This window comes from Pteropus alecto, unplaced genomic scaffold (genome assembly GCF_000325575.1).
Source record: "Pteropus alecto unplaced genomic scaffold, ASM32557v1 scaffold39, whole genome shotgun sequence".
In the NCBI taxonomy this organism is placed as follows: domain Eukaryota; kingdom Metazoa; phylum Chordata; class Mammalia; order Chiroptera; family Pteropodidae; genus Pteropus; species Pteropus alecto.
In genome coordinates, this window is record NW_006443568.1 from 5,685,254 (window position 1) to 5,696,805 (window position 11,552).

Below are 11,552 nucleotides of genomic sequence, written 5' to 3' on the forward strand. Positions count from 1 at the left end.
GTCCAGTAGCCCTGGCAGGGAGTGGGTGAGAGGCAGTCAGATCTGGTACCCTGTTCTCAGCTCTGGTACCAGCAGGTAGTTCCCTCCTCTTGCTGGGCCTCAGTTTCCCCCTTTGGCATAACAAATACTGGCTGATCATTACGAGGATATTGTGTAGGAATGTAAGTCAGAAGAGGCACCTAGATCCTACCGAGAGTGTTACGAGGAGACAGGGTCTCATGTGAGGGCTGCTGGGAGTACTAGAGGAGTATGATCTGTCCCCATTCCTAAAAAAAAATGACAGGCAGAGTCCTGGAGTTGTGCACTGCCTTTGACTAATACCCCCACCCTTTTTTTTTTTAATCATCAGTTTCATGTCTGTAAAATGGGGAGATATCCCTGAATTAATTAGAGGGGGTGTATATTATGACAGTGCTTTGGGGGAGGGGCTTCTCAGCCTCCCCCATGAGACATCTGGCATCATGCCCAACCACGGCAAGTGCCTAGTGGCCTTGCTCTGGCCTCTCCCGTAGGCCAGCTTGGCCTCTTAACAGCAGTCGATGAAGCCGTCCCAGTGACAGCTAGGCCGTGAGCAGGTTACAGGCCCTAGAGGCTGGCCTGGGATTTAGTGCCTGCAGGAAGAAATTGAATTTCGTTTCTTTGTCGAACATCTGCGGAGAGTGCCAGGCGTATATCAGGAGGTTTATGACTCTTCCTGCCTGGCCACCACTGCCTGTCACTCTGTGGGAGCCTCCCACATTGTGCTCAGCAGAGGGTGTGTTCTCTAGTCTGGCTTTTCTTGTGGTCCATCGGCCCAGTGGTCCTCAGTGGATGGAGTAAGGCTCTGCCCTTCTGGGCGGGCACCATCTGGGCAGGCTGCCATGTAGAGCACAGAGCCAGGAGCAGCCAGCTGGGCTTGGTTGAAGCCGGAAGCAGGAGTTGGTTGTTAGCCGGGGTGTCTTTGAGGATCAGAGAGGACCGGCAACAGGAAGGGTACCATCGTCCCTACTATCCTCAGCCTCTGGAACTGAGGCTAGATGGAGACTGGATGCTGATGGTCCTTGGACATGAAGCCTGGTGACATTTCTGAGCAGGGAACCCTGGCTCCCAGCTGTTCTGAAGCCTGACCTCTATTCACGCCTCTTGTCCTGATTGGCATGTTTCCAGGCTGCTCCATGGGCTTGCCTACAGGAGGGCTCTTGTGGGGAGCTGCAGGGGTTGATCAGGCATCAGCCATCATAAGTGGGCTCACACAGCACACTGGGGCCCAGAGCTGGGCTGGCACAGCTCCTTCTTTTCCCCTGACAGGCAAGAGATTCTTCCTCTTTGCCATCTCTTTCCTTCTACCCAACCTCTCTGGGGCAAGACTCAGTTTGTTCCATGTGGCAGGGAATATCTGAGGATCAGTGGCATCATTGGGGCCCAGGGCACTCTGTGTCTGGTGGCAGTACCACCTTTGCCAAGCCCTTGGCCTCATCTCCATGCTTCTCTTCACCTCCTCCCCACTGAGCCAGCTGTAAGAGAACTGTCTGGCACATGGAACGGCCAGACTGAGAACAAGATTGGTGGGGATGGTGGTGAACAGGAAAAATGAGACCCTCCCCCTGGCCCCTCTGCCAGGCAGGGAGCTGTGCTCACCTTCTATGGGACACCCGGAACGAGATCAATGGCAAGGTCAGGTGGGATGGGGCTGGTTGATATTGGAAGAGCCACAAGGCCGGGAACTGGTGGGCAGTGGCAGAGTGGAGTGCCTAGGCCTGCCTCAGAGCTGCGTGCATTTGACAAGAGGGTACAGGCGCCTGTTAATTTCACGCAAACTGCCTTTGATAGATCTCTTGTTATTTTTGGTGAGTTGAGCCATAAATTTGTGCCATCTTGCTGCCGCAATCTGTTAAGTAGGGGGAGAGGAAGAAAGGCAAGGCAGGCAGGAAGGAGCTCAGTGGAGGACTGGCACGGAGGCTGGTTGAGGCCAGAGTAGGAAGATAGGTCGTAGAAGTAGTGCCAGCTGCAGAGTCTAGCTAGCTCCTGGGAGCCGCTCACCAGCCTGTAGTTCCTACCCACTGATCCTCTAATCTTGAAGAGGCACCAGCCGATGGGGATGGGGATGGCTGTGCACACTGACACCTGGGAGAAAATGTCTTTCACTCTTGCAATCCCCTTCCCTCCTCTGCCACACTCCCTGCCTCCTCTGAGGGGCCCTGTCCCACCCTTGGCTGGTTGCTGCTAGCCCACCCTCCCCATCATCCAGGTTCCATTCCTGAGTTATGGCCACCAGGTGAGCCTGTGGTCCTGTGAGTTTTGGGCCTGGGAGGCAAGAGTGGTTTAAAATCCCCGCTTTGCCATTACTGTTGTGTGACTTGGACAAGGTGGTGCCCATTGGGACCTCAGAACCCCCAGTTCTCTGGGTTTCTTCCCTGATCCAGCCCCTAGTGACGCCCCATCATGGGCCGAACTTCTCAGCTTAGCATTCCAGCTCCACCCTGGCTTCAGCTGCCACCCGCTTTTCAGCCTTCCTTCTAATTCTCTCCTTCCCTTTCAACTGGGGCTCCTCACTGGCCCTTGAACCTCCTGCTTTCTGGCCTCCCTGCCTTTACTTGGGCTGTTTCCCTCACCTGGAATGCCCCTTGCCCTTGGTGATCCGGAACTTCCGCATCCTTCTAAGCAGAGCTCGAAGCCCTGTCTCCTCTGGGAAGCTGCCTCTGACCTGCCCAGCTCAGTCCTAGATTGGCCTTTCTCCTCTCAGCGCTCAGGCCCTGCTGTCCTCTTTTGGCCAGCCTGGTCTGGTGGCAGGAAGTGGAGGCCTACTTGTCTGTTTAGGGCTCAGAATCAGGGAGACAGGGCCTCTCTCTGGGTAGGATTGGGGAAGACCTAGCAGCACATGCAGTACATTTCCTGGAAGATCCTTCCAGCCCAGCTGGAGCTCTGTGTGCTCTCACTGGATGGGGAGTGGGGCATAGACACCCCCCAGACATTTCAGCAGGGGCTGACCCAGCTCATTCATCATGCATGTCTTCGTGTCTTTATCAGAATGGAGTTTGTGCTGGGCCTTGGGCCGACCCAGGGAATGAGATCTCAGGTGAACCAGACAGTCCTTCTGCTCTGTGGTGGGAGAAAGTGACCACTAGTGTATAGTGGTGGTTAAGGCCACAGGCTGAAGTCACCCAGCCCCAGCTTCAATTAATTTCTGACCCCACCACTGACTGGCTGTGTGACCGTGGGCAAGTTTCTTTACCTCCACTTCCTCACCTGTGACATGGGGATGGGAGAGCTATTCCACAGAATAATAGCGAGGATTAAGTAAGAGTACTTAGCACAGTGCCTGGTACGTGGTCACTCTCTAATAGCTAGTTGTGTGTTGCCATAATTTAGCGTAATAGGTATAATGTACATGTGCTGATGTCAAGGGAGGAGGAAGAGTAAGGGATTAAACCACAAAGATGTGAGCAGGCAGTCTAAAGAAGGTGATTCTGAGTTGGGTTTTGAGGAGTGAATAGGAATTCAGTAGCCTGTAAAAGTTTTCCTTAAATTGAATTACTTTTTAAATTTATTATATTGAAAAGAAATTTGTTTCATAAATGGAAAAAGTGTATCATTTATCTGAAATAGAAGATAAGGAAACAGCCACAATGAAAACAAAACGACATTAAATTCTAGCAAGATACTTGTCCCTCCTCTCAATTTGTTAGAGAAATCAGCACATGCTGGGGAGGTATTAAAATCTCGAATGTACAGAAACTTTATCTTTCAAGCATTTGGAAGGATTAAAAGTAAGGTGGCCATATAATTCATCATCGAAACCAGGACATTTTTGAGGTTATAAAGGGGGGAGAGAGGAGTACTATTAATTACATCAGAGTGACAGGTGCAACCTGGACTTTCCCAGGCAGATTGGCAAATAGCCACCCTAATTAAAAGAGACATGAAAAGGGGATGACTTCCTCTGTCTATGATCCAGTGTTGTTTAACGACACGTCTGTGAGCCACCCCAAGTCATCTCCCACTACACGCTTTAGGAAACGCTGGAGGAGGAAGGGCTTTCGAGGTAGAGCAAACAGCCTGTGCAAGGGCACGGAGGTGTGAATGTGCCGGTTACAGGGAGATATAGTAGACTGGTGTTACTGGACAGTAGCCCAGTTACTGGACAGTGGTGGGAGATGGGGCCAAGGCTCTGAGTATCGTCATCAAACACTGGGACCTTACCCTGTTGGCTGAAGGCTTTAAGTAAGACAGTAAGAAATTGGGTCTCGTGCGGGAGGCAGGGTGAGTCAGACGTGGTCCTTGCTCTCGAGGAGCTCCTGGCCGTGTGGGGGTGGTGGCAGGGACCCAGCCACTCTGTTGGGAGGCTGGGCAAGTAGATTGGCAGCTTGGGAAGGAAGTCATCGGAGGGGGACTGGCGGTCTGGCAGGGTTTCTGATCTCAGGGATACCCACTTGCACTGGATCTCAGTTGCAGAGAATTTTCATAAGCCACTTCCCTCTGCCCTTGCACTCCTGGGGTTCTGATGCCCCTTAGGGTACAAGAAGCACTTCTGGTGCTGGAGGGCCATGTGTCAAGGGGACCAGTTGGTGTCTACTCAGGGCTCTGGGGCCAGCCTCAGGGAGGATGCAGAGAGCCTGGGGAGGGAGGACTGCTTTGTAAATCACACTGAAGTGATGATTATCGTGGTTATTTTTAACACGTTCTCAACAAAGGAGGCTGAGGGGGCTGGACCGTGTGGAGTTTGGGGAGCAGGGTCTGCAGACCTGCTCAAATGGCAGAGAGCCTGTGTCCACTCTTTCTGCCAGTGCCAGGGATGAGACAAGAGTTGCCCCTGTGTGGTTGGGTGGAGGAGCCCTCAGGGATGTCTGCCCCATGTTTGCTGAATGCTTGTCTTGTGTCTAGCTGCTCAGAGATAGGCCCTCTGTGCAAAAGAGGCAAGGGAGATTGAGACCCTCCCTTAGGTTCTTACAAGAGGGATGGGCCCAGAAGGCAGCCTGGGGTCTAAGCCACAGAAGAAGGGACCAGTATACTCAAACCCCTGTGAGGTCAGCCTAAGAAGGCTTCCTGGAAGAGGTGGCATTTGACATGTAGACGATTTTGGCAGATTGATGTGGCAGATCGAAGGGCATTCCAAGGGGGAGGAAACGCCATTATTAGTAGATGTGTGGAGGGATGAAAGCATCTGTACATTCAAGGGAAAACAAGAAGGGATGGCAGCTCCTTTTCATTGAGAGCTCATTGTGCTCCAGGAGGTCCATATCTCATTTCCTTTAATTCTTACAATGAATCTGTGCCAAGAAGTGTCATCTTTATTTTGAGTTGAAGATTTTTAAGCTCAGAGAGGTGAGGCGACTTGCCCAAGGGCACACAGCAAGACTGTGGCAGTGTTGTGAATCAAACCTACATCTGCCTGGCTCCCGAATCTGTGTCCTTCCCACTCTCCACATAGCCTTGCAGTGTGCTCGGCTGCCTGGTGGGGAGGGGAGAACAGGACTGCACAGGCCAGCAGGGGCCAGAGCATGCCAGGCTCAGAGGTTGACGCTGTGGCTGTAGCGTGGGGAAGCCACTGCAGGTTCCTCAGCGGGGTGTGTGCGTATGTGTGTCTGGAGGCTGGCTCTCAGACAATCACTTTGGAGGCCACAGAGGAGAATCAGGCTCCCCTTGCGTGAGAGGGAGTAGATGTGCAAAGGAACAATTAGAAAGCAGTGTGGAAACGGGATCATAGAAGCAAGTCTGAGGGGTTTTGGCGGGACGAGGGAGTAACTCGGTGGTCCCATGGGAGTTAGGAAAAGCATATCTGAGGAGTTGAGTTGAGTCCAAGTTGAGTTGCATTTTGTCAGAGCCATTGCAGTTCAGCAGAAAGAGCATGACTTCTGGAGTCAGGCAGGCCTGGGTTTGAATCCCCATCAGCCTCTCTCCAGTGTGAGAACTCGGAGCCTCGTTCCTCACTAGTAAATGGGAGAACCTGTCCTAACGAGGATGAAATGAGGTGATGTGGAGTGCATGGCGACTGGCACATAGCATCTGTGTAGTAAATGTTACCTTATTCAAAACAAAACAGAACCGTTCAGAGGTCATCGAGGTTTGAGTGGGAAAGCCTGTCTCAGACAGCAGGTCTGCAGGTCTGTCTGTGTCCACACCTGGCAGCCAGGTAGGCAAACCAATAGATTGTAGGCCTGTGAGCATCAGAGCCCCTGGTTCAACAAGCCCTCGAGCTCATTCAGTAGGACACTTGGGAGTTCTAGGGGCACTCACACCCCTTCTTGGACCCCTCCTTGTCCTCTTGGGTCAGCTTCCTCTTAGATTCCCCTTGTTCTGGGCCCTGAACATGGTAGGGCCTGCACATGGTAGATGCCGAATAAGCATTTGTTTGAGTAGATGAGCCTCTGGTCTTATCTGTCTTCTTCCCCCTTCGGGGAGAACTGGTTTTGACATGTAGGGGAAATAAATTGCTGGCCACTCCTCTGATGGAGGGGGCAAGGGAAGAGGGGAGGGCAGTCAGTGCAGGCCCCAGCTGTGTGGCCTTGGGCTTGGCTTATTCCTTCCCCTCTCTAGCCCAGCCCAGGAGGCTGGGAGAGGGACTCAAGCTGGACCTGAGACTTGTTCTGATTTTCAGTCAAGGTGGATTCTGGAAACCACCAACATCACCTCTGGTTATGTTGTGGGGCTGTCTCTCAAATGGCTGGTGAGCGATTACTAGAGGACATGGAGACCACGGGAAGCAGTGTGAGTCCGTGACAGGCAAGTCAGGCTGGTCTGTCACATGTCCCTGTTTGATGGGCTTATTGGACGCCAGGCTGGTGTGTGTGGGAGGGGTGTCACAGACATGATGATGGTCAAGACACCAAAACAGGAGCTGGATGAGGGCATTCGAGGCTGGATTTGCAACAGTTCGAAGACACCTCTAGAATGTTTATTAATAAATGGCTTCAGGTTCATTAATAAATGGCTGGAGGGCTGCTGGGCAGAGCTGATACTCAAGATTATAAATGATCGTTTCCAGCGGCCCCCTTGGGGTGAGGTGGGGTGGAGAATCTAGGAGCTGTGAGTTCACTGGTGTTTGTTGCTATTTTGTTGGGCCAGATTCTGTGCTGATGTTCACTGTGCTCAGGGAGATAGCTCACACACAGCCTTCCTTCAAAGGGCCCATGGGTGGGGGGAAGTTCAGACAGCTAGAAGATGGAATCATCTGTAATGAGAGGGCACACAGAAGAGAGGGCAGCCAATTCTGCCCGAGGAGTGGAGGGTAAGGAAGGCTTCACAGACAAGAGGTCATTTGCGGTGGGTTTTGAAGGTCAAGTAGGAGTTTCCTGGTGAAGAACGTGGGAAACAAGCAGGTAGATGTTTGGGAAGAGATAAGTTTGAGGGCCCCCCCCATCACGAGACCTGTGTAGGAGACAGGAGGCTGGATAGGAGTGAAAGGGTGGGGGTCTCTGGGGATAATGACTTGGGAGCAGCCGTTCGTAGGGGATAAATTAAGCCTGGGGGAGGGGTGCAAAGTGTACAGTGAAAACTGGAAGACAAAGCGTTGGGTGGCTGAAGCAACAGGAAGATAGACCAGTCAGGGAAACTGGGTCCAAGGAGCCAGAGAGGCAGGAGGAAAGCAAGAGAGTTGAAACTTCCTGTTTCAAGGCAGGAAGTGTCAACATGGCCAAATGCTGCCCAGGGGTCGAGTGAGACAAGGCCTGCAAAATTGTCCATAGGATTTAGCCCAAGGAGGGCATTGGTGACTTTGTCAAGAACGGTTTAAGTAGAAAGATATGGTCAGAAGCCAGACTGCAGTGGATTACCAGGCGAGGTGACATTTGAGTCAGGACGTGAGTGGCAGGTGAGAAACTGGAGTGCCAGCTGTGGACCATTCACTGATGGTGAAGAAAATCAGAACAAGTCTCAGGTCCAGCCAGAGGAAGAAGGAAGGTCAAAGAAGGGCTCCCCCATAATGGAGGAGGCCTGGGCACATTAAAGGGCTATGATGAGGAGAGAGAATGCTGATGTAGAATGGATAATGGATGGAACCTGAAAGGACTGGGAGTGGCATGAGGACCAGGTGGAGGGGCTGGCCTTTTCAAGGAGAAGGGCTGCAGGAAAGTTAGGAGCTGGAGAGGTGGACAAGAATTTGGGGGCTCCCGTGTCATAGCTTCTGCTTTTTCTGTATAGAAGTTGTTGCAGAGAGAGTGGATAGAGATGGGCTTGATAGAGGTCAAGGTCTGGCGCAGCCAGCCGAGGTGGGGAATGGGGAAGGGCTGAGAAGGGAGCCGAGAAGGGCTGCTGAGAAGCCCGGGCACCCAGCGGATGTGCAGCCCTGAATCTGTCGTGGTGCCAGTTGGCACAGCTGTAGATTTCTTCAGCAGCCTGGGGGTGGGCGTGGAGAAGGCGGCTTGTCACAAGGATCCAGGGTGGGGGACTGGCTGAGCGGGTGTGGTGGAAGGGCTGGGTGAGCAGATTCACGAGCTGGCAGGCATGGCACCAGCACCTTCTTGGTGGTCCTGATGGAGGCAGGGCCCAAAGTGAGGCCAGAAGGGATTGAAAATGCTTTCAGAGGGAGGTGGCTGGAGGGTAGCATGTGAGGGTGCAGGAGGGATGGAGGTTGTGAGGGGAAGGGAGAAGGTAAAAACAAATCAGGTAGTTTCTGCCTTCTGAGCATTTGTCACGTGCTGAGCAGGGTGCAAAGGGCTTCATGGTCTATCGTCAGGAGCCCTTGCATCAGCCCTTGAGGTAGGGGATATTCGAGTATTGTTTCACAGAGGTAAAAATAGGGTCAGAGAAGCAAAGACAATTGCCCAAGGTCACACAGCTGGTCACTGCCCACGCCCCAGTTGGGATCCAGGGTTGCCTGACTCCGAAGATGTCCTGGGGGTCTAGGTTTCAGAGATAGTAGAGAAGTTCTGGGGATGATGTAGAGCGGGCCCTGGGACTGGTGGCTGAAGTGGAGGGAAGAGCCCCGGAATTGATGAGACTAGAAGCTGGGCTAAGTGGCAGTTGGACAGCGGGTTTCCTCAGCGTGGCCACTCTTCATGTCTGGTCAGGAAGAGCTTTCTCTCCAGTGCAGAGCCCGGACTGGGCGCCAGGGGCCAGAAAGAGTACAGCCTTCTTGGGTTCCTTTGAACAGAGTGCCTGTTCCGTGCTGATCTGTTTTTCAGAAATAGGAGAGGGCCTAGGGGTGGGGGAGAGGAGTACTTTCTAGTCTGGAGACAGCATGGGCTGAACTCTGTCCCTAAATGCTATTCCAGTCCCATCTGCCCAGCAGCCTCTTCATGGGCTGGGTCTTTCCCTTCTACACTCATGTCTGCCCCCATCCCTGCTACCCAGCCTGTGGGAGAGGGCCTGGATGAGCTCATGTCTGAGCAGAAGGGACTGGCTTTGGAGAATGGGAGCTCCCAGCCCCTCCTCCAGCACTGGTGGTGCTTCCAAGGCCTAGAGCAGACACATACATCAGGGCAGCCAAGAGCTGCCTCAGCCCAGTGAGGCTGAGGCAGCAGCAGCTTCCTGGAGCACCTGCTGTTCTCCTGGCCGCAGGGATTGTGGGGAAGAGGGTAGGCACCTGCCCTAAGCCTTTGAGTCTCAGAGGAATGGCATTCTGACCTGCCCCTCCAGGTCATAGTCCAGTGCTGCTTGGGGAGCCAAATTTAGGCCTAAGACCCAACCCCTGGCTTGGCATGAATTGTGTCCTGAAGGCAGGCTTAGCAAGTGGTCGCAGCTGCCTGGCTTGGCTGTTTGTCAGCCCCAGGAGTCAACTCTGTGAGGCGAAAGAGCCTGAGCTTCGGACTCACCAAGCTGTGTGGTCTTGGACAAGTTACTTCCTCTCCTTAGTCCTCAGTTTCTCATCTTTAAGCGGAGATGGTGGTCTCTACTTTCTAGGAGGAGATTAAAGGAGATAGGTGTGGCACAGCAGCCTCCCAGAGCTCAGCAATGTGAGCGGCCACTCCTCTCCAGTCTCTCCTAGTCTGGCCGAGGCAAGAGGAGGAAAAGATGGCTGTGAGCCTGTGGGCGAGTCCTGTGTGGCCTTCCGAGCCTCAATTTCCTTATCTGTAAAATGGGGGTGGTGGGGCAGGGGGCAGGACAAGACGCTATCTCAGCATCGCCTGCAGTTGGTTTCAGACCCTCAGGCCGAGGGCGAGCAAGGCTGCCCTCTCTGCGCCACTCTGGCAGGACAGAGCTGTCCTTGGCTGAGCCCCTGCCACCACCTCCGTGTTCCAGGTGAGGAGCCTGAAGAGGAGCCAAAGGTGAAAACCCAGTGGCCAAGGTCTGCAGATGAACCTGGGGTATACCTGGCACAGACAGGTAACTCGGGCCCGCCTCCCTTCCTCTGTGGCGGGGGCCCGACTGTGTGGCGTCTGGTGGCATGTGTGCTTGGCGTGTGCCCATCTGTGTCTATGTCCTGGAGCTCCGTTGCGTTCTCTCTGCCACACGAGGCCTGTGGGCAGGGCCGGGTTGCCTCCTGAAGGGTCTGTCACTTGGGGTCAAGGTAGGAAGATTCCTATGAGACTAAGTGCTTGGGAGGTGCCCCCTGCCGCCGACGCTGTCCCTTTCTTGTAGGAGACCCGGCGGCTGAGGAGTGGTCCCCGTGGAGCGTGTGTTCCCTGACGTGTGGGCAGGGTCTGCAGGTGCGGACCCGCTCCTGTGTGTCCTCCCCCTATGGGACCCTGTGCAGCGGGCCCCTGCGGGAGATCCGGCCCTGCAACAATTCAGCCACTTGCCCAGGTATGCCCGTCCTCCCTGCCCTGTCCGCCTGCAGGCTCCGGTCCTGCCTGGGACACGGGCAGGTTAAGCTTCCAAAGGTGGTTGGTTGCCTCCTTTCATTCAGCAAACTTGACTGTCCCCCACACCGTGCCCGGCCCCACCCAGGGCACTGGGGACACAGACGAATCAGACCGAGGCCTACACCAGTGGGCTGGTTCTGGGCACATCACTCCCCAGATGCTGAGGGCCTGGCAATCAAGCTTATCTTTTTACGTTCCCAGCCTCCATGTTTCCTACATTCTGGCCACACCAACACCCCTCTATTTTCCTGCCTCCCTGGATTTCCTTACTCTCATCCTATCCCCGGCATCTCCACCTGGGCCATCAAAATTCAGCCTGTCCTTCGAGATCTAAGACAAATGCCACTTTAAAAAAAATGAAACCTCCTCTGACCATCCCCTCCCTCCTCTGACTCCCCATCCCATTCCCCAGGGAGCCTCCTCTAGACCCTGACGCCTTCCTCAGTTCAGCATGGAGTTGTGAATGTGCATGCGCTTGCCTGGGACAGGGGGTCCGGCATGAGGGGCAGGGCAGGTTCTGCCAGTCCCGCTCCTCACGCCCTGAGGGGGTGCAGTGGTGCCTAGGCCACGCTAGTTCCTGGCTGTGGAATTAAAGTGGAGCTACTTGGGAAGGAGTCTTGGTACACGGGGCTGTGGCAGGAGCTTGCAAAGGGCTGGGGCCAAGCTGTGTTCTGGAGTGTGAGCTCTTTGTGTCAGTGTCCATGTAGAGGTTCGTGTCTATTTGTGTGTCCGTGTGCTTGGGGCCCTTCTCTTGCACCAGGCTTGCCATGTTGGCTTCTTGCTCGTGGTCTGGGGATGGGGAGGAGCGGGGAGGGATAAGGGTGAGGGTAAATC

The 11,552-nt window shown here is 54.0% G+C and overlaps 1 protein-coding gene across 9 annotated transcripts in view; it reads left to right on the forward strand.

The window, feature by feature from the left end:
- The window catches only part of ADGRB2 (adhesion G protein-coupled receptor B2), a 36,473-nt gene that overhangs the window by 8,565 nt on the left and 16,356 nt on the right, over positions 1-11,552 (forward strand). For all 9 annotated transcript variants that reach the window (XM_006924308.3, XM_015599016.2, XM_025041477.1 and 6 more), the window contains exons 3-4: positions 10,156-10,239; positions 10,495-10,659. In XM_006924308.3, coding sequence (XP_006924370.1) covers positions 10,156-10,239; positions 10,495-10,659 — 249 coding nt within the window. The remainder of the gene's footprint in view (positions 1-10,155; positions 10,240-10,494; positions 10,660-11,552) is intronic.